This window comes from Triticum aestivum, chromosome 7D (genome assembly GCF_018294505.1).
Source record: "Triticum aestivum cultivar Chinese Spring chromosome 7D, IWGSC CS RefSeq v2.1, whole genome shotgun sequence".
NCBI lineage: Eukaryota > Viridiplantae > Streptophyta > Magnoliopsida > Poales > Poaceae > Triticum > Triticum aestivum.
The window spans coordinates 119,255,025-119,277,598 of NC_057814.1; the positions used below are offsets into that span (position 1 = coordinate 119,255,025).

Genomic DNA, 22,574 nt, shown 5'->3' on the forward strand with positions numbered 1-22,574 from the left:
TCCTAGACATAGACATGAGTTGTCATTTGATTAATGGTATCACATCATTAGGAGAATGATGTGATTGACTTGACCCATTCCGTTAGCTCAGCACTCGATCGTTTAGTATTCTGCTATTGCTTTCTTCATGACTTATACATGTTCCTATGACTATGAGATTATGCAACTCCCATTTACCGGAGGAACACTTTGTGTGCTACCAAACGTCACAACGTAACTGGGTGATTATAAAGGTGCTCTATAGGTGTCTCCGAAGGTACTTGTTGGGTTGGCGTATTTCGAGATTAGGATTTGTCACTCCGATTGTCGGAGAGGTATCTCTGGGCCCGCTCGGTAATGCACATCACTATAAGCCTTGCAAGCATTGCAACTAATGAGTTAGTTGCAGGATGATTTATTACAGAACGAGTAAAGGGACTTGCCGGTAACAAGATTGAACTAGGTATTGAGATACCGACGATCGAATCTCGGGCAAGTAACATACCGATGACAAAGGGAACAACGTATGTTGTTATGCGGTTTGACCGATAAAGATCTTTGTAGAATATGTGGGAGCCAATATGAGCATCCAGGTTCCGCTATTGGTTATTGACCGGAGATGTGTCTCGGTCATGTCTACATAGTTCTCGAACCCGTAGGGTCCGCACGCTTAAAGTTCGATGACGGTTATATTATGAGTTTATGAGTTTTGATGTACCGAAGGTTGTCCGGAGTCCCGGATGTGATCACAGACATGACGAGGAGTCTCGAAATGGTCGAGACATGAAGATTGATATATTGGATGACTATATTCGGACACCGGAATGGTTCCAAGGGTTATCGGATATTTATCGGAGTACCGGGGGTTACCGGAACCCCCCCCCCCCAGGAAGCTATTGGGCCTTATGGGCCTTAGTGGAAAGGAGAGAGGGAGGCCAAGAGGTGGCGCTCGGCCCCCTTGCCCCAATCCGAATTGGGAAAGGGAAGGGGGCGGCGGCCCCCCTTCTCCTTCCTTCTCTCCACCTCCTCCTTCCCCCTTCTCCTAGTTGGAATAGGAAAGGGGGCCAAACCTACTTGGAGTAGGATTGCCCCCCTCGGGCGCGCCTCTCCCCTTGGCCGGCCCTCTCCTCCTCCCCCCCCTTTATATACGGAGGAGGGGGGCACCCCATAGACACAACAATTGATCTCTTGATCTCTTAACCGTGTGCGGTGCCCCCTCCACCATAATCCACCTCGATAATATCGTAGCGGTGCTTAGGGGAAGCCCTGCGTCGGTAGAACATCATCATCGTCACCACGCCGTCGTGCTGACGGAACTCTCCCTCAAAGCTCAGCTAGATCGGAGTTCGAGGGACGTCATCGAGCTGAACATGTGCTGAACTCGGAGGTGTCGTACGTTCGGTACTTGATCGGTCGGATCATGAAGACGTACGACTACATCAACTGCGTTGTGCTAACGCTTCCACTTTTGGTCTACGAGGGTACGTGGACAACACTCTCCCCTCTCGTTGCGTGTGTGTAGGAATTTTTTTGAAATTACTACGTTCCCCAACAATTGCCACAATTATAGCAAGTCCTCACACGTTGCTTCACCTTCGCGCCACTTGAGTTGTTCTTGTTGAAGTTGGGCCTTGAGCTCTTCTTGCTCCAAAATTGCCTTGAAGCAAGAGCCATGTGTTCATGATAGGCATACTTTGTATCTTCGGGGTTGCTTTCCTCTTCCTCCTCTTCTTCTTCTTCTTCAACACTAACCTTGGCCTTCAATGCAAGGTTGGGCTTCTTTGCCCTTTGAGAGCGTAGCACCGCATTGTCAGCGGTCTTGTCCAAGATGCTCATAGCCACAAACTCACCCAACACTTCACTTGAGGACAAGGTGTGGAAGTCCAGCCTTTGACGAATGACGGAGGACATGGCCTTGTGGTAGGGCATCATTGCCTTGAGGAATTTGCGCTTGATCCAATTGTCATCCGTGTCCTTGCTCCCATGATCTCGGAGTGAAACCGCGAGTTTGGTTACTCTCCGATAAAGCTCACGAGGTTCTTCATCTTCTTTCATTGCAAACTCATCGGCTTCATCTTGCACCACTTCATAGTTGGAGCGTTGAATGCTTGCGCTTCCCCGATGAAGGGAAACAACTTGGTGCCAAGCATCCTTGGCCATGGCGTAGGGCCGGAGGTGAGGAAGATCTTCGGGTGGAATTGTATCTTGGATAATGAAGAGAGCATTCTCATGGAATTGATTATCCGCGGCTTCTCTAGGGGTGAAGTTGCTTCGGTCATGCGGATGGAAACCTTCTTCAATGATTCTCCAAAGATTAGTGTTCACATGATTTAAATGACGCTTAAAGCGATAAACCCAAGAATCAAAATCCTCATTTTTCATAATCTTAGGGGGAGGACCGGCATTCAAATGAGTAGAAGGAATTGGTCCACCCTAAACAAGTCGAGGTTCCACATGGGCAAAGATGCCGGTGCCATTCTTACCACTAGAAGAAGGAGCCTTTTCACTAGTAGCTTCCCCCTTGTCGGAGTTAGCATCCGACACCTTGTTAGCGGGATCACCCACTTTCAACGGTGCGGTAGATAGTTTGAGCCCTTCAAGAAATTTATTATACATGCTTTCAACCTCGGTCGTCATGGAGGTTTTCAATGTGTCCAAAACCACATTGAATTCCTCACGAGAGACCGAGGTTCCCCCATTGCCCGTAGATGAGACCGGATTCGCACCGGAGTGCTCCTCCACACCGTCTACGGTGTCAACCATACTCTTTGGACGGCAAAGCCCTTAATAAAGAGACAAGGCTCTGATACCAATTGAAAGGATCGATAAAGTTGACTAGAGGGGGGTGAATAGGCGACTAACAATTTTTAGCTTTTCTTTACCAAATTAAACTTTGCATCAAAGTAGGTTGTCTAGGTATGCAACTAGGTGAGCAGCCTATATGATGCAACAACAACAAGCACACAAGCAAACAAGGGAGATAACACAAATAAGCTTGCACAAGTAAAGGGACGAGATAACCAAGAGTGGAGCCGGTGGAGACGAGGATGTGTTACCGAAGTTCCTTCCTTTTGAGGGGAAGTACGTCTCCGTTGGAGCGGTGTGGAGGCACAATGCTCCCCAAGAAGCCACTAGGACCACCGTATTCTCCTCACGCCCTCACACAATGCGAGATGCCGTGATTCCACTATTGGTGCCCTTGAAGGCGGCGACCGAACCTTTACAAACAAGGTTGGGGCAATCTCCACAACTTAATTTGGAGCCTCCCAACGACACCACGAAGCTTCACCACAATGGACTATGGCTCCGCGGTGACCTCAACCGTCTAGGGTGCTCAAACACCCAAGAGTAACAAGATCCGTAAGGGATTAGTGGGGGGAATCAAATTTCTCTTGGTGGAAGTGTAGATCGGGGCCTCCTCAACCAATCCCTAGAAAATCAACAAGTTTGATTGGCTAGGGAGAGAGATCGGGCGAAAATGAAGCTTGGAGTAACAATGGAGCTTGGGGTTGAAAGAGGTGGTCAATTAGAGGAAGAAGACACCCCTTATATAGTGGAGAGACAAATCTAACCGTTATCCACTTGACCAGCCCGCGACCTGCGGTACTACCGCCCCAGACAAGTGGCACTACCGCAAGGGCTCACGGTACTACCGTGGCGGCCCGCGGTACTACCGCTGCTACGGTAGGAGCTAGCCCAGGCCTGAAGCACAGAGGCTGAGGGTGGTACTGCCGCTGGCGCGGTACTACCGCTCCCCCTTGCGGTACTACCGCAAGGCAGGATTGGACTAGCCTCGGAAGGGCGCGGATGAATAAAAATACATCCGTGCCAACTTCCGCTGAAAATCAAACAATGCAAAAATCAGACACGGTACTACCGCACATGGCATGTGGTACTACCGCGCAGGGAGCGGATGTAAAAAATTACATCCGCCCCTACTTCCGCTCATGTTGATGTGCCAGACCAGGACTCACGGTACTACCGCGCGCACGGGCGGTACTACCGCGTAGGGCGCGGATGTAAAAAATTACAGCCGCACGAGCGGCTGAGTCCGGTCTGAGGCCACGGTACTACGGCTCCTTAGGAGCGGTACTACCGTGGGCACCTACGGTACTACCGCAAGGGCGTGCGGTACTACCGTAGGGGCCTGCGGTACTACCGCTCCGAAGAGCAGTACTACCGCATGCCCCAGAACAGCAACACTAGGAATCCTTCTCTTTGCATATAGATGAAGGGAAAACGGAGGATGCTCCAAAGCGCAAAGGGAAAGGCGGTGCAGAGGGAGAAAACGTGTATGTGATGATTCCACCCGAACCTTTCCAAAGCGGACCCCCTCTTAATAGTACGGCTTCCCTACGACTCAAATCCACCGGAAAAAAGTAGAAAAACGCCGTCTTCAATAGTCTTCGAGGGACACCAAACCTTCTTGTGCCTAGTGACGAAATGTCTGAAATACTCAAGGCACACGATTAGTCCGCAAAGGCATTGTCATCAATCACCAAAACACTTTAGGGATAAATATGCCCTTACAGCATTTCAACTAGAGCATTGTTGGGAACTTCTCAAAGTAGCGAGAAGTGGAAGGTGATTGAGAAAGAATCCCCACCGAAGAGAGGTGCACTCACCAAGATGGATGATGATGAAGGAAACAGAGGCATCAAGCTTGCGGGAGAAGCTAGATGACATGGTCAAGTCCGATGAGCTATTGGTGATCAAGACATTGGATGCAAAAAAGGAGTTGGCCGAGAAGAAGGCTCAAGAGAAGCAAGAGAAATAGCAACTACTCAAGGAGGAGACCGAGCGCAAGGCCGCCATTGAGGAGAGAAGAGCCATGGCCGACGAGAACAAACCATGGCCAAGCTCCTTCAAGAGGAGAACAAGATCATGATGATGAACCGAAATGAGATGGATGAGGTCACCAAAGAATGGCATGACATGGTAAGGTTGGATATCTTGGAGAGGAGGAGGCTAGCCGGAAGAGGCCATGCGGTACCAAGGTTCGGTGAGCATGGTGGTTCGGCAAGTGGTGGTGGCAATGGTGGCGGTGAAGATTTCTTCTTGTGATGATGCTGATGATGGAGTGATGACGGTTGCGATGTCTTTTGAGTTGTGGCGCAAAAACTATGTTCAAATATCGCCAAAACTGTATGGTGGTGGCAAGATCATGTTTGAATTCTCTACATTTGTGTTTTATTTGTTCAAAATCACGGTCAATTGCATTGTGTGCTTTTACGGTTTGAGGGCCGAAATCGGAAGCACGCGGAACAGGGCCCGCAAACCCGAGCGGTAAAAGAGAATATCGGTCTCTGTTCCGCCGCAACCAATTTTGGCCCTTAAAACGCGATTTTCTCGGCCCTTAAAACGCTTATAAGGGTCGCGGTTTTAAGGGGTCTGCTAGAGATGCTCTGACTTTTTCGCCTTGTATAAGATTTGATATATATACTTGTCCTCGTGGGATCGTGTAGCTAGTCGTGTGGGGTAGCCTAATATGTGATAAGTGAATCTAACATAGACAAACAACATGAGAGCAGGTAACATCATCAATCAAAACGATTCACTCAAACCCTTCATCCTGCTTTTCTTCTTTCTTCCCGTGTGTCCTTCTGGTTCGCTCTCATCCTACAAGATTCTTCACACCTACTGAAGTACATCAAGGATATCAACAACATGAGTGGACTTCTATCGAAGGTTTTGCTAATAAAAAAACTTTGTTGTACTTGTATATTTTGTACTGGTCGAATCTCGTCGTTGATATTTTTTCTTTTGGGTATATATGATTCAACTGGCTTGTTTAGTTTGTAGTACCTATTTATTGGATATATTAATACGGTGCGATATGAAATACTACATCTTGCAAGTGGAATACTACTACTACTAGGCGTGTTGTCATGTATCTAAAAACAAAGTGCGTTAAGTTACAGAGAGTGAAACATAATATTTGGAGTCTTACCTTCCAATTCGTCTTGATGAAACTTAATCTGTTCAAATTTTAGTTAGTTTATTGGTTTGACTTCATGATTACTAACATTACAGTGTACTCTCTTGTTACTTCCTCTGTTCACAAATATAAGATGTTTAGTATATTTCAGTATAGGCTACATACGGATTGAAATGAGTGAATGAACACACTGAATCAAGTCTATATACATCCAATTAAAAAAGTCAGAACATCTTATATTTGTGAATGGTGAAAGGAGGGAGCAGTATCTATATGTTTGACAATTAATTCTTTGTGCTATGAAATATTACAATATTGAAACTTACAACGGCAATACAACTACTAGTACTATGGATATCTATGTAAAATAATGTTGTATTAAGTTACATATGGTGAAACTTAATGTTTGAGTCTTAAGTTGCTAGTTCTTATCGATGAAACTTAATATATTTAACTATTTGTTAATTTATTCGTTTGACTCCACAACAAATAATATACCCCATTCATCCTGTCGTGTGATTATTCTGATTGAAATGAAATTGATTGGACTAATTAACGTATGTAAGCATAATTGTCTTAACTCAGAAACATTGAAACTTAGTCCTATGCGCTAGTTCGATCGGCGCATGCAGTGTTTTCCTCCATGATTTAGGGAATATTCTAGAAGGTTCCATCGGGTTTTTGGGGACGGGTTTATTCCTCGTTTTTTCTTGGACGAGTTTTGTTTAGGTGTTTGTTTTTCCTTTTCTATTTTCAAATTCATGTGTTTTAACAATCATGAACTTTCCTTCAATTCATAAACTTTTCAAATTCATGGACATTTTTCAACTTGTAATCTATTTCCAAATTAATGCACTTTTTATTTCAAATAGTGAATATTTTACAAACTCACAATTTTTTTACAAATCCACAATATTTTTGCAAGTTTGTATTTTTTTCAAATATGTGAAGTTTCATTAATTCGCGAAATCTTTAGAATTGGTGAACATTTTTTCAACTTGTGAACTTTTAAAAGTCAATGGTCGACAGTCAGACGTATGTGGTCAACAACCGACATCATCGGTCAACGTTCAGAGGCCTGCGGTCAACGGGTCAAGGCGCGCTAGCCAGCTGACTGAAGAAAACGAACACGCAACAGCTAGGCACTCGCACAGGGTGCGACTTAAGTATTAGAGCATGTACAATGATTGATAAGATAGTCTTATCTTAAGTCCTGCATGTAATTTAGAGATGACAAAAAAGATGTCTACAATAGGTCATTTATTAGCCTTATCTTAAATAACTAGTTATTCCTAAAAACGTGGTGAGATATATTGTGCTAAGGATCATCTCTTGTGTTCTCTTAAATAAGAGAAGACAAGCCTTTTCTTATGAGTTCTCTCTTCTCCACATCATCTTTTATCCTATGTGGCACCAATTAGATAGCACCATTGTACATGCCCTTAATGAGCTTGGCCCAGGCCAATATATAGCGAGTGTCAGTATGCCAAAGGGCGGCAAATACTCGAGCCTTCGCTCAAGGCGGGCGCGAATGGGTGGCCCATTTTAAGCTAACAAACTCGAGACGCACAAAAAATACGCCAAAAGGTGATGTGCAAGCGAGAGTTCAAACTCGGCACGTGAATGCGTGTTCCTAACCAATCAACCTAATGAATTCAAGTGCTTGATTCGCAGCGCGAGACTTTAAGAACCAATTACAACGGCAAAACCGAACTACTTTTGAATTTTTTTGAACAACTCATGAACATTGTGAACAAAAAATTGAAAATTCCGAACAAGTTATGAGAAACACAATCACTTTTTGCAATTCCGAACAATTTGTGAAGAACCTGAACACTTTTTCAAATTTATCATTTCTTGAAAAACGAAAAAAAAATCAAAATTTGAACTTTTTTTCAAAACAAAAAATGGTCCTTCCCAAATTTATAAACTGTATGTTTCGAATTTGATACAATTTTTTGAATTCTGTTTTTTTTAATGTGAACAAATTTTAAAAAATATGGACAACTTTTGAAAAGTTGAACATTGTTTTTCACAAATGTGAATAGTTTCTGAAACTGCAAACAAAATTATAATTCTGATTGTTTTTTAATTGTGATATTATCAAAAAACTGAACAAAATTTGAGAGATGTGAATAATTTTTAAAAACATGAAAAAATAGAGATGTGATACATTTTTGAAATTGCAAACAAATTTAAAAAGTGATCAATTTTTGAAATCATGAGGAAAATTTGGAATTTCAAATATTTTTTGAAAATTTAATCAAAAACTGAAAATTTAATTATTTTTTGAAAATATAAAATTTTCAAAAGGCAGAAAATGGAAAACAACATAAAGAAATAGAAAAAATGAAAGAAAAAAAATCTGGCGAACAAAACACTAGAAAAAAACACAAAGAGGTTGTTTGGATTGCTACCAAAGCTGGGCGTGCCATTTTTTGGCTAGCCCATGAAATTTGGTGGTTATTTTGGATCATTGCCAAATATTTGGCACGCCCAGCGACCCGGGTGTTGCCCTGTCGCCAACAGGCGGGCGAGACATGGGTGAGCAAAAGCCGCGACATATTATTGGTGCGCTACTTCTTGGTGGGTGGTACACAGGGCGTGTGATAAGATAATTTTTTTTTGAAGGGATGCTATAGAATAGGATCGATTCTGTTAGCCGTAACAAACCGGTAAAATTGCTCATAATGGGAGTAACATAAGTAGTAACATGCATGTCGGTAAAAAAATGACGTGACAAGTAATTAATAAGGAGAGATACAAATAAATTAGTGTTAGTGCGTTACCATCACATAGCGGTTTCAATATAAAATGACTCTACAAAGTAATAAATGAAGCTTTCTATGTTGCCACACCTATGACACTACCCATTATAAAGGTATTAGTAGTAATTACATGTTACTAGTCTAAGAGGGTGTTTGTTTCTAGGGACTTTTTAGTGTAGGGACTAGAAAAAGTCCCTCTTAGAGACTTTTTAACCAAACATGAGGGACTACTAGGGACTAAAAGTTGCTTTTTGGGACTAAATGAAGAAGACTCTCAAGGAGAGTCTTTTTTGAGACTTTTTAACACTTTTCCAACAATGCCCCTCCCTGCACCCATTGCCCCGCCGCCCCATGGTGTTATTTTTCTGTATACTAAGGGTAATATGGTCTTTTACATGTCATTTAATAACCTCTAGGGAGGGACTAGGGACTTTTTAGTCCCTGAAAACAAACAGGGAGGGACTTTTTAGGGATTAGAGACTTTTTAGTTGAGACTAGAAAAAGTTCTAGGACTTATGAACCAAACAGGGCCTAAGATACACTCCACCATGACTAACCTAACAAATCCCTTCACTTCACGCTAAAAAAAACGTGCGCATGCTGCGTGAGCAATCTTAAAAAAGAGATTGCATGCAGCATGGTACCGCACAGAATTTGCCTTTCAACTTCCTATAATTACGTTGCATTTTTTTGACATTTTTTTTCATACAGAATTGCATCTACTCCCTCTGTTTCTAAATATAAGTTTTTTTAGAGATTTCTATACAATTAGATACGAATGTATTTAGACATATTTTAGAATGTAGATTCACTGATTTTGCTTCGTATGTAGTCCCTTATTGGGATTTCTAAAAATACTTATATTTAGAAACGGAAGGAGTACGATTTTTTTGCGGGGGAGCATCAACTATTTTTTATCTGTACATACATTTTCAATTCTAGATAATAGATGCATTTATCCCCTTAAATGATTTTACAAGTAGTATAATCGGCATGCCAGTTGGTCACAAACCAAACAAAGGTTACTTTTGCCACGATATAATTGCCGCAACCCAGACAACTTCAAGTTGCCAAAATTTTGGTCATGCTCTTGCTTTGGCCGTGCCATAATTTCAGTGGATCTAGTTGGGGCTTAAACCAAGCAGCCCCGACAAGAACCAGAAAGAAAATACTGAAAAGAGAAAAAAAAACAAAAAAGCAACAGAAAAACGGACAAAAAAACAGGTAGCGAACGCGCATCACGTGCTGCCGCTAACTGGGCTGGCCCACCCGCGGGCGGCAAATAGGACACGCCAAACCAGCGCTCTCACAGGAAAACCCATCCAATACCCAACCTAATTGTATGGGTGGCTTGGGCTTTAAAGATTTTGAGCTATTCAACTTGGCACTACTAGCAAAACAAGCATGGAGGCTTCTTCAATGCCCAGATTCATTGACTGCAAGAATCCTCAAGAGTGTTTATTTTCCCGATGATTGTATTCTTAATGCAGAGTTGGGCAGTCATCCGAGCCAAATTTGGCGTGCGATTATTGATGGCCGTGACTTACTGAAACAGGGCCTAATAAGGAGAATTGGCAATGGAGAAAGTACCAACATCTGGTCGGACAACTGGATACCGAGGAAGGAGATGTTGAGACCATACGGGAGTCGTTAGAACAATCCGCCGGCTAATGTTTCTGAACTCATTGATCATACAACGATGTTTTGGGACATGGATAGACTTGAGGAAATTTGCCTCCCAATTGATATTCCATCCATAGTAAGTATATCTCTGTGTACTACAAACATACATGATACATGGTCTTGGTTCTTCGAGAAAAACAACTGTTTTTCAGTAAGATCAGCCTATAGAATGTTGTTGGACAAGAAATTTAGAAGGGAGGCCTGGCTTGATGGAGCTGCTGGCTCCTCGAGCAATGAGCGAGAAGTGGACTCATGGAAAATGCTATTGAAAACCCCAGTTCCGGGAAAGATACGTATGTTCCTTTGGAGACTTGCTAAACACTCATTGCCTATAGAAGATGTACGAGCTCATAGGAAGATGGCGCCATCTAGCACATGCGGCGTGTGTGGTGCAGAGGACTCATGGAGGCATTCTTTGCTCGAGTGTTCGATGGCAAGGTACATATGGGCCTTGGTGGATGGAGAATTGGCGGAACATTTATGTGAAACCACGGAGCCTAGCGCGAAACAATGGTTATTTTCGATGATCGATACATTATCCCATGCCACTTTTGTGCGCCTAGCAGTCACTTTCTGGGCTATATGGTGGGCGCCATAAGGCAATCCACGAGGAAATCTACCAGAGTCCGTCTTCGACACATCAATTCATTAGCAGGTTTCTGGCTGCCTTGAGCTACTACCGAAGAGATTGGAGAGGATTAATCGTCCGTCAAGAGGAGTGACAATTCGTCCCAAGGCACCGCCCACTGGCTTTTCAAAGATTCATGTCGATGCAGCGGTCTCCAAACTACACAGACGGGGTGCAGCAGCGACAGTATGTAGGGACAGCTCAGGTAACTATGTTGGTAGCTCTGCGATAGTTATACATGGAATAACAGACCCGGCGGTCTTAGAGACTATTGCATGTCGAGAAGGTCTGTCTCTTACACAAGATTGATGCTCCAGAATTTGGTGCTAGCTTCTGATTCCAAGCATATTGTTGAAGATATCCAGAAATCAAGCCGAGGAGTTCAGGGAGCAATAATTAGTGAGATTAGACAACGTCTTTTATTGTTTAATCGTAATATAACTTTTGAAGGCAGATCCGTGAATAAAGATGTTGATAGGTTAGCCAAGTTTGCTCAATCCTTAGATCAGGGACGCCATGTCTGGTCTGGCACACCCCATGACCCGTTTTATATCCCACATCATGTGGACTTTGAGTAATAAAATTTGGCTTAACCCCTAAAAAGAAAAAAAGGAAAACCCATCCAATCCAAATCCAAAACCCGTCTGCAAGGGTCGCATCCCACAGAGTCCTTCTCACGAGGGCCTCGCCGCAAATTTCCTCCTTCCTCCCTCCCTCGTCGTCTCCGTTCCCCTTCGGCGATGGCCGCCGACACCAACCACAAGAAGGGTTCGATGCCTTTCCCACTCCCCTCTTCCTCCCCTTCCGTCCGTTCTCCGCTCAACCCTCTCGTGGCTCCCGATCCGCAGTCGTGGTGAACTTCCAGTCGGTCGCCAACGCGCCGAAGCTGCGGCAGTCCAAGTTCAAGGTGCGCGCACTTTTTCTCGCTGTTGCTTGCCTTACGCGACCAGCAAGCTCAGAAATCTACTCGTACCTCGGGTCACCATCCCGTGAGAGATCTCGCATTGACGCAGGTTGCTGCCCTGTCTGGCTCGGGCGATTCGAGCGGTAATTTTGGCCCGGGCCGACCAAATCGGCAGTTAGCGGCAGCCACAGAACATCGATTATTTTTGGGTAAGAGCGGAATTAGTGCTATTTTGGGGGGGAGAAAGCAGCAGCGCCGTAGCCTAGAAGTAGTGCCGTACTGGTCTGTTGCTTGCCCGGGGCCATCGCAGCAACGTGTCTTTGGCTGTAGCCAGCAGGAGAAAAAGATTGCTGTGATGGGGAAGGGCATGCTTGGCTTTGCCTCATCAAGTCTCCTGTTGATGTAATCGTGCCAAAAAGAAAGATGTGTATGCCAAAGACATCAGGATCTCGACCCTTACTACTGTCTAACTAGTATATGCTACATGTCCATGTCAGTAGTACTCACCCAGAACATGTCCTCACTCCCCACTTGGATAGAATCATTAGAATGCGTCTTTGATAGTTGCAACTTTTCTGTACATACACTTTCAATAAATTTATGAGAATGTGCAGTAGAGGTGATGTTTCTCTTCGAGAAGTAGTTGTTTTCCGAAAACAGTAACTTGGTGTAATTCGACAATGTCGCCTTAAGACATCCTGTCAGATTATTTTGGCGGGTGTTTGTAATTGCTTACTTTTGATTTTGAGCTTGTCAGATTGGTGTGAAACTTACGTTTATTCACTGTAGGCTGTAGAGGGTTACAGTATTAAGTTTTAGAATCCGTCATAGCTTTAGATGCATCAGTATTTGTTAGTTTTTTTTTTTGACCATAAGTATTTGTTAGTTTTACGGATACAACCATTTGTGCTCAAGTTATGGAAGGCCCTGGTTTCATGAGTAGATTGTCTCCGTAAAGTCTGTCATCTAGTGAGAATTATATGCTACTCTTTATTTCAACAAGTGAATGAATTAATATATGTCACTAATGAAGTACTTTGTTCTGGTTCATGCAATTTGAACATAGACAGACTGTGTTCCAGTCAGTGCCTTGGTGGTTGGTAATCTTTTTTAACCCCCTGGTTTTCTTTCAGATTGGTGGAAATGAGAAATTTGCGAGGGTGGTTGAATTTCTTCGCCGCCAAATTCACCAGGACACAGTGGTAAGAACGCGATATGTAATTCATATGGAGTGGATCAACATACGTGGAAATATATCAATAACCTCTCTCTGTTTTTCCCACAGTTTCTCTATGTGAATAGTGCATTTTCGCCGAATCCAGATGAGTTGATATCTGATTTATACAATGTAAGATTCAATACTCTCGTTACTTTTTTTGGCCCTCTTCAGTCTTACATGCCCTGAAATGTACTGTCAAATAAATAGCCTTCAGCTATTCTGATTGTTTATCAGCTTTGAAGAGAAGTACAAAAACATTATGCTTGTAAAGTTTACACTTCATTTTTTTTGCTAGTCTAGCAGACAATCTATGAAGTAGCACGGATCGTTCAGTCACCTAATCTTATTGTAGCAGCAATTGGAATTCGATATGTGATTAATGGTGGTTAAACATTTTGCTTCCTTTTACATGGCAGAACTTTGGAATCGATGGGCAGCTGGTGGTCAATTACGCATCATCCATGGCATGGGGGTAAAAGGTGAACTTGCTGAAAATCTGCTTGAGCAAGCATAGGAAACCCTTTCGTTTCCAAAATTAACTTTTCACGGCACTGTTAATGGATGTAAAGCACTCCAAATTGAGTTTCAAAAGGAAGCTCTTTCGTTCACGTGATATTCAGCATAATGGCAAAAGCAAGATCGTTTTCCACATTCTTTCCATCTGCAATTAAAACCCAAGACGTCTTTTCTTCCTGGTAGAGACAATGCTCTGCTCTTCTACGGCTGCCATTGCTGGAAACGAATTAAATTGTTTTGTCTGTAGCGAGATGCTTACTTGAATTTTCTTCTCTTCCCTGGAATCTACCATCTTTATTCTTCATCTTTGATCGTGCCACTAAGACAGTCACCGGTTGTTGAGCACGTCAAGCCGAGCCTCAAGCGAAAGCTTTTTCGTGCACCTTGATGTCCAACGTAGTGGCAATGACAAAAGTTCATTTTCCGCGTCCTCCATCTGGCAGTGAAAAACCGTCTTCATGATCCTGGTAGCCATCGTCGACAGTGGTGTGATGTTTCTTTCTTTGGCTGCGGCCCTGCGGCAAGATGCTTGCCTGTTAACCTTTCTTCCGAGGATTGCGTTGTCCTCTTCCTTTTAACAATTACTGCTACGGTCATGTCATTAAGAAGGCTTTCATTTTCCAGTTACTGTCATGGTCATGTCATTAAGATGACTTTCATTATGAAGGTAGCAGTGAGCTAGTACAAGTGTGCATGTTCCAAATTAGGTGGTCTCATACACTTGTCCATGAGTAGTAAAGCTAGTGGACTAGAGATTAGTAGCAAACCGGCAGTGTTGCATTTGTTGCGGCAGAATAGGCGCCCACGTTGATGCCGCTGTGTCCATTTATTCAGGGCTGCTGACATTGGAGGGGTTTGTTCCGCTCTTGTGCTGGCGTAGCATATTCAGTTGTATGGGATGTAGTTGCTCTGGTGACGTCTTGCGAGCGTCAGCGTGTGTATTTTTGAAGAGTTTCAGCAATGGGCGTTGGCAAGGGTAGGAGGGATAGATTTCCATTGAGGTAAATACACCGGGAGTCATAGAACTTGCACGCAATGGTCAGTTTGGTGCACAAACTTGTAAAATACGTGATTCTATTCATCAAACTTGCGTGAGCGTGCAAATGCAGTCACATTTGGTGTATGCATGTGTATCCGCTGCCTGAGTGGCACGCCAGCATGGCCAGGGCCCCCTGTCAGCCACTGTGACCCTGCGTGCATGATAGATTTGCATAAAAGCCCTCAATGTAATGAGTCCCTCAAATAAATGAAAAACAAATGGGACGGGTGTGTTTCTAACCCAGGACCAGCTTGCTAGTAGCCTCGCATGCACTGCCATCAGACCAAAGATGATTCATGTTCAATTTGCACGACTATATTTAATATCCTTCAACAAGGGCCAAATAATTAAAGACGAAATATATAACCCAAAAAAGGTAGCTCCGCGGTTCTATCCTGTGAGCTCGTGGTCGCTCGTGCCTGAGCTAACAAACTGTCTAAGGCGACCCAATATCATATACGGATAAACATTCTTTATGTTGCCATCTCCTTTGTTCTATGTAAGAAAAGAACTTATTCTGATGTTTGTGGCATTAAAAAAACCAATGTACGTGAAATTTTAAAAATTGTATAAACATTATAAAGATATTTTCGCGTAATTAGAAACACGTATGTTGCATTCTAAATTTTCACGCATTTCAGATTTTTTTTGAAATGGTCAAAGTTTCATAAATTCTTTCAGACAAATCAGCAATTTTTTTGTTTGAATTCGAATAATTATGAATTCTAAAATCTACAAAAATGGAAATATAGTGCAGATGAATGTACATAAATTCTTTTGGAAAAATCAATGACTTTTTTGTCTAAATTTGAATAATTTTAAATTTAAGAATCTAGATAAAAGGAAATATAGTGCATAATGAACGTACATAAATAAATAAAAACAACTTAATTTTGTTTGAATTTGAGTAATTTTGAATTTCAAAATCTTGATAAAAGAAAATATAGTGCAGAATGAACATGCGTAAATTCTTTCAGACAAATCAACGAAGTTTTGTATGAATTCAAAAAATTTAAATTAGAAAATTGTATGTAAATTTTCCGGACAAATCAACGATTTTTTTGAATGGATTGAAAAAATTCGCCCACCCTTTTTTAAAAAGTAAATTTATCTCATTTAAGGCATCAACTATCGTCTTGTCTGGTGATTACCCTGGTTCTTCTTCTATTCCTTTATAAAAAGCATCTTTTCTTTAGAATTATAAAATGTATCTTTGGTTGCTAAAAAGAGTGCATCTTTAATATGTATTCCCTTCGTCCCAAAAAGGTTGTCTCAAAATTGTCCAAATTTGGACGTATGTGGACACTATTTAGTGTTTAGATACATCCAAATTTGGACAACTTCGAGACAACCTTTTCGGGACGGAGGGAGTATTTTTATCCTGATATATATGTTAGTAGTTCACTATTCTCTCACCCGTCTTATTTTTCCTGCCTATTTCTACTTACACTGTACAGTGGAACCCAGCGAACGACCAGTTAAAAAAAATCCAAGGGTCTTCCTGATTTTTTTTCACATGCACCACTATCAGCCACTGACAGCAGGCCGTTGCCACGCTGGTGTACCATGCAGGGCAGCGGATACGTCCGTGTACGTGAATTGTGACCGTATTTGCACGTCCACACAAGTTTGATGACTAGAATAACGTATTTTACAAGTTTATGCACCAAACTGACCGGCACACGCAAGTTCTAAGGCCCTATTTGGTTCACAAGTCCTAGGACTTTTTCTAGTCCCAACTAAAAAGTCCCTAGTCACTAAAAAGTCCCCCCTGTTTGTTTCCAGGGACTAAAAAGTCCCTAGTCCCTCCCTAGAGGTTATTAAATGACATGTAAAAGACCATGTTACCCTTAGTATACAGAAAAATAACAACCAAACAACACCATGGGGCGGCGGGGCAATGGGTGCAGGGAGGGGCATTGTTGGAAAAGTCCTAAAAAAGACTCTCCTTAAGAGTCTTCTTCATTTAGTCCCAAAAAGGAACTTTTAGTCCCTAGTAGTCCCTTCTGTTTGGTTAAAAAGTCTTTAAGAGGAACTTTTTCTAGTCCCTACATCAAAAAGTCCCTGGAAACAAACACCCCTTAAGACCTCCGGTGTATTTATAGCCTTTTTTCACTCTAATTTTTCGTGTCCTCTAGTATTTCTTATAGTCCTTTGTCGACAAGAGAGAGCTTCTGTATTTTATGTGCTTGCTTGCCTTTCACAAGAAGGGCATGCGTTTTGTGTACTCGAAAAACAAACTTTTAGATGTAGCAGCAATGGCATTCACTGCAAGGGTGCTTCTGTGCAGCTGCAAATTGATGGTGTACAAAAGATCTGAAAATACCATGTCAAATGCGGACAGAGATCAGGTGACATGCATGTTTTGCATGTCACCGTGTGCCTTGCGGCCGGAATTCAAATTTAAACATTGCGAAAAAATCTGAAAAAAATCATGCATGTTCACAGCACATATTAAGATAACCCCTAAAAAATTCAAATCAAAATTCAAAACATACATCGAGAAACAAAAAAGAGAAATTTGTCATGAATAGTTCGCGAATGGTTCTCTGTAGACTATTCACATCTGAGTTTCTCTTTTTTGTCTCTCTATGTATGTTTCGAATTTTGATCTGAATTTTTTAGGGGTTATCTTAATATGTGCTGTGAACATGCATGATTTTTTTCAGATTTTTTCACAATGTTTAAATTTGAATTCCGGCCGCAAGGCACACGGTGACATGCAACCGTGCATGTTACCTGATCTCTGTCCGTCAAATGCACATGTACTAGTTCTAAAAGTTCTGAATTTTTATTTAAAAAGGAGTAGTACTAGTACTGTTAAGGGTGGGGGTATTTGGGTTGGGTTTTTCAACAGTGCGGTGCTAACTTGAGACAAGTCGGCACCAATACAATATTCAAATTCTATTGTACTACTCTCTTCCTCCCATAATATAAGTGTTTTTGACTTTTGACTCAAAAGCCTCTTATATTATGGGATGGAGGAAGTACTTTTTTTCTAGAATAAAAAAATGTCTTCTGCACGTGACATGGCCTGCACACCGATGTTGCATTTGTATGGCGTATAATGGAACGAGGATCCCTGTCAGCGATGGCAGATAGCTACAATGGTGACACAAACCACATGTGCACGTGCTTATCACCATTAAGCAATTGTCTCCGGGGGTCGCTTTCATCTTCAACGTGTCCCTTGGAACATAGCTTCAAAGAAAAGTATAGTCGTGTCCATAAAATATCTTATATTTTTCACAGAAAAGAACCTTATATTTGCAATCGGAGAGAGTGTAAAGGGTTATAAGAGAGCAATAAGAATGTTTTTTTCCCTGTGTGCCTGAGTTTTATTCCATGGTAACAGGATTACAATCTGCTAATACAATCTCAGAGATGCATTCTGGTAATTGGCACAGCCAAACAGCAGTGCTAAAACGAGTTCTACCATGGTTAGCTAAACAATGAGCAGCCCTATTTTGTGAACGAAGTAATTTGTAGGGAATAAACTCACAACCTTCAAGTGGATGCTGGATTTCAATCAGCAGATGCCCATTAGGGGGACCGGTCCATCGAGGAACTGGTGAGAGCACCAATAACAGTTAACACATTCTGCTTGGATGATGATGGGGCGTTCTGTCCGTTGCAAGCTCCGAGTGATGCCTTCCAACATTGCGCAGTAAGAGTGTTGGAGAGATTAAGCGGCTTCTTTCAGAGTTAGCATCAGGTTCATTCAAATTGAGGAAGCTAGGAGGTCATCCAGCCAACCATCGGTGACATGCAATGTGCAAGCTGACTTGGCACAAAAATGAGCCGAAAAGTAAGCAGGACAATTTACATGTTGAATAATAAATAAAAGAAGTAGAACACGAAGCTAGCTCTCCAAGTTCTAGTAAGAGGGGTGCGGCATCAGAATCGTGAGTTGTGTTGAGATTTCCAAAGATTCACCATCTCCACGTAGTCTGTTTTTGTCGTGACTTTTTTAAAGCATTTTTTTCGAAACGGAGGCAAAAGATTTGCCTCATCCATTAATTAAGAAGAAGTTTAGAGTTGCTTTTACAACAGAAAAGCAAGATAAGATACATAGATTCTACTCTCGCGGCATGATGTTTCCCAATTGCTTCGCGCCGGCGGCGATCCAAAGCCTAGCCTCATTCTTGATGTTACCAAAAATGATGGATGGCAGCGTAGATTTTTGTTGGAACACCCTAGCATTCCGCTCGCACCAAATATTCCAACAAGACAACATGGTGAGGGTTGCCATTGCCTTCCGATTTGCCACGTTCTTCTCGGACATGTTGATCCACCAATCCTTGATGGAGCGCTCGTCATTCCAGCGATAAGTGTCCATGCCGTCTAGCCCAAGCCAATCCTTGATCATGCCCCAAAGCCTCCTAGTGAAACGACACTTGAAGAAGAGATGATCCACCGTTTCATTAGTCTGCTTGCAAAGAGGACATAAACCGCAATTTGGCCAAGCTCGCTTCTGGAGCCTATCCGCCGTCCAAAGTCGGTTTTGAGTTGCAAGCCATGCAAAAAAAATTGACTTTTGGGGGCACCCAGACCTTCCAGATCGTCTGGCCCATGGGTGATCGCGTGGCGCCAAGGAATTGAGCCTTATATGCCGAGGTCGCGGAGTAGTGACCACTTGTCGTATGCTTCCATATGATGTCATCTTCGATTCCGTCCAGAAGGTGAATAGACCGAGAGCGAGCCCAGAGAGTCACAATTTGTGTAATGTGCTCCATTCTCTAGTCCATGGGCAGCCTAATTTTTTCAAGCCAAGCATCGCCATGCATGGCCTCACGCACCTTCCACTTTTTTCTCGAGGTGATATCAAAAATGAGTGGTGCCAAGTCCAAGGGCGCCACCCCATTGATTCAAGGTGAATCCCAGAAAGGTGCACGGGCCCCATTGCCAATGATGATGTGCGAAGATGCGTAGAAGAGAGCTCGGTCCATCTTGTCGCAAGGGTTGTCAAGGCCAACCCACATCTTAGATGGATCCTTCCATTCGAACCATAGCCATCTAAGTCTTAGCGCCCGCGCAAACTTGGTGAGGTCGATGACACCAAGACCCCCAAGGTCGGTTGGGCGGCAAACGTTGCGCCAACTCACTTTACACTTGGCCCCGGTGGCCTTGTCCGTGCCCGCCCAAAGGAAAGCCCTCTGGATCTTGTTATAGTTATGAAGTGTGCTGGCAGGAGGGTTGAGGGAGATGATGTGGTAGGTCAGCTGCGAAGTGAGGACTGACTTGACAAGAGCACATCGCCCCATGGTCGTGATGTTTTGCCCATCCCACGGCACAAGCCGTGCCGCCGCCTTATCTTCAAGGAACTGGAAATCCCCTTTTCGAAGCTGCCAAACCGAGAGTGGTAGACCCAAGTATTTGATGGGGAAGGCAACCTTGGTGGCCGGCAGGCTAGCAAGAATCGCATCTAGATCAATAGCCTCACAATGAATTGGGACAACCGAGCTCTTCTGAAAGTTGGTGCATAGGCCCGACACGTTGCCAAAGCAGGTGAGCACCTTTGAGAGGTTCTCAATATCTTCCTTGATAGGGGCCATGAAAACCGCCGCATCATCGGCGTAGAGGGAAGTGCAGAATATTGCCCTCCGTCCTCGAATCTTATGGAAGAGACCATGGGTGGTTGCAAGGTTGAGGATTTTCTGCAGCGGGTCAATCGCGATGACGAATAGCAACGGTGAGATAGGGTTCCCCTGTCGAAGGCCACATGCATGCAAGACCGGAGGACCGGCCACTCCGTTGAGCAATGTCCTTGAGGAGGACGTATGGAGCAGGGCGGTGATCCAGTTGCGAAACTTGGGTGGGAACCCTCTTCTCTGCAGAAGGTCAATGATGTACTCCCATCGGACCGAGTCAAATGCCTTCCAGATGTCGAGCTTGAAGAGGAGTGAAGGCGTTTTACTTTTGTGCAGCTTGCGAGCAAGACCCCTCACATACATGAAGTTGTCGTGAATACTTCTCCTTTTGATGAAAGCACTTTGCGCATTGGAGATGAGCGAGTGCATGTGAGGGGCAAGGCGGTTGGCAAGCACCTTAGCTATGATCTTAGGAACGGCGTGGATGAGGCTTATAGGTCTATAGTCAGAGATCCCTTCTGCTCCCTCCTTCTTGGGGAGAAGCACCACGTTCGCCGAGTTAAGCCACTTGAGGTTGGCCGTGTGGAGGGTGTTGAAACAGTGGATGACATTCATCAAGTCCACTTTGATGATGGGCCAACAATGCTTGAAGAAGATGCCAGTGAAGCCGTCCGGCCCCGGTGCCTTACCACATGGCATCTGATCAATCGCCGCTTTAACTTCCTCTTCGGTGGGACATGGGCAAGTGGGGCCCGGTAACTTTTTTGAAGCATTGAAGCTTTCCAAAGAGGACATCTCTTTCCGGAGGGACATGGCTTTAGCCAGGGGATCGGTAACATCGGCAAGTGGTTTACTCCATGCACCCAAAAACACTGTAGTTGATATTGCACCGCCACCAGCAGCTCCTTTTTGTGATCAAAATTGATGGATCATGATGTATTCCACGTCTGGAGGGTGTCAGCCATGGCCCGGCAACCACTCCTTACTAGTATCGGGCGACTGGACTTAATGGAGGATTTACGACTCTGTCACAATCTTGCAAATCTGGCTGAGTAATGAATCATGGTTTGACCCGCAAGAAACAGAATAGTCTACTACTCCCTCCATCCCAAAATAACTAAAACCACGTCAGTTATTTTGGGATGGAGGGAGTATCTTTTATCTATATCTCTATATCACTATATAGTATTGGAATAACTTTGAATATTTGTTGTTGGATGAAACCGATCCATGGTTGAAAGGTGGCAAATTCGTGTACTATTGGTTGCTAGATATTCTCTTCACTATATCAGATTTTGCCACGTGTACTATCTAGAAGATTCTACTTGAGCTTAGCCACATTAATAATATGCACAACCTCAGAACAAAGACACTTCCCATTTGTTCTAGATTCTTCCGTACTTTAATTTTCTAATATTTTTGTTAAGAGAATTGTCATTCAATTTTGTTATATCATTTACATTACACAATATGCACAAAATACAACCACTTGTCATTTGTTCTAGACTCTTCTCCCAAGTTTTTTTTCTTACACAAGAATTGACATGTATTTCTTACTTCATATTTTTTGTTTGTTTTGGTTCAATGATATGGCCTCATCTTCCTAAAGCCTACTTGTCTTTGTATATTGAGTATTTAGCTATCTTATGTATTTCACACTTTTTTGTATAGTATATACCACAAATCATCGAATATTTCGTATTCATAATTTGATTTTTAATGGGATGGGCAGTGAGGCTTAAACCTACATATTATATTTCATCCATATGTGACTCCAAATTTATATGTTTGCCACTGTTACATGGTAAATCAGTATTCGATCGCACTTACTATCACGTGCGTGGCACATGTAACTTACTAGTTTTATATAATATCTCAACCCAAATTTTACACACGGGGTAGTGAAATCCAAAAAAAAAACGGAATCGTGAAATTACTTACGGGATTAATTGGACGGCAGCCCAAACTGTTTTTCTTTACCATACGGCTTATTTGATCGACTGAAAGGTTCTCATTTTCATTCTTTCCTTATCGATGCCAACGTCGGCAACTTGATAATTAACTATAGCTTTGTAAGTGAGTGGGCATGGCATTGCCTTTGCATCACATCCCCTTCTTCCATCTTCATGACTTGTCACACAAGGGCAGTAGGGCTTTATTATGTTTGAGATGCTTTGTAATTTTGGTGAACTTTTATAATAGATACGATGCTTTTCGCCAAAAAAATAATACTATAGCCTTGTAAGTGAGTGAGCGTGTCATTGCCTTTGCATTCCACCCCCTTTGTCCATCTCTACGACTGGTCACGC

The 22,574-nt window shown here is 43.0% G+C and overlaps 1 protein-coding gene across 1 annotated transcript; it reads left to right on the plus strand.

The window, feature by feature from the left end:
- The first annotated feature begins 11,628 nt into the window (after window positions 1-11,628).
- LOC123167774 (ubiquitin-like protein ATG12) lies at window positions 11,629-14,301 on the plus strand. The gene is made up of 5 exons (XM_044585638.1): window positions 11,629-11,764; window positions 11,845-11,903; window positions 13,034-13,102; window positions 13,186-13,248; window positions 13,536-14,301. Exons 1-5 carry the CDS (start codon window positions 11,737-11,739, stop codon window positions 13,593-13,595), a joined length of 279 nt encoding a protein of 92 aa, XP_044441573.1. The 5' UTR covers window positions 11,629-11,736; the 3' UTR covers window positions 13,596-14,301.
- Window positions 14,302-22,574: the final 8,273 nt, after the last annotated feature.

Bases quoted from the DNA above. Each gene is read 5' to 3' on its own strand.
- LOC123167774 (XM_044585638.1), top strand. From the start codon at position 11,737: ATGGCCGCCGACACCAACCACAAGAAGG. The intron at 11,765-11,844 runs GTTCGATGCCTT...CCCGATCCGCAG, and splicing joins CGACACCAACCACAAGAAGG to TCGTGGTGAACTTCCAGTCG. The intron at 13,103-13,185 runs GTAAGAACGCGA...TTTTTCCCACAG, and splicing joins AAATTCACCAGGACACAGTG to TTTCTCTATGTGAATAGTGC.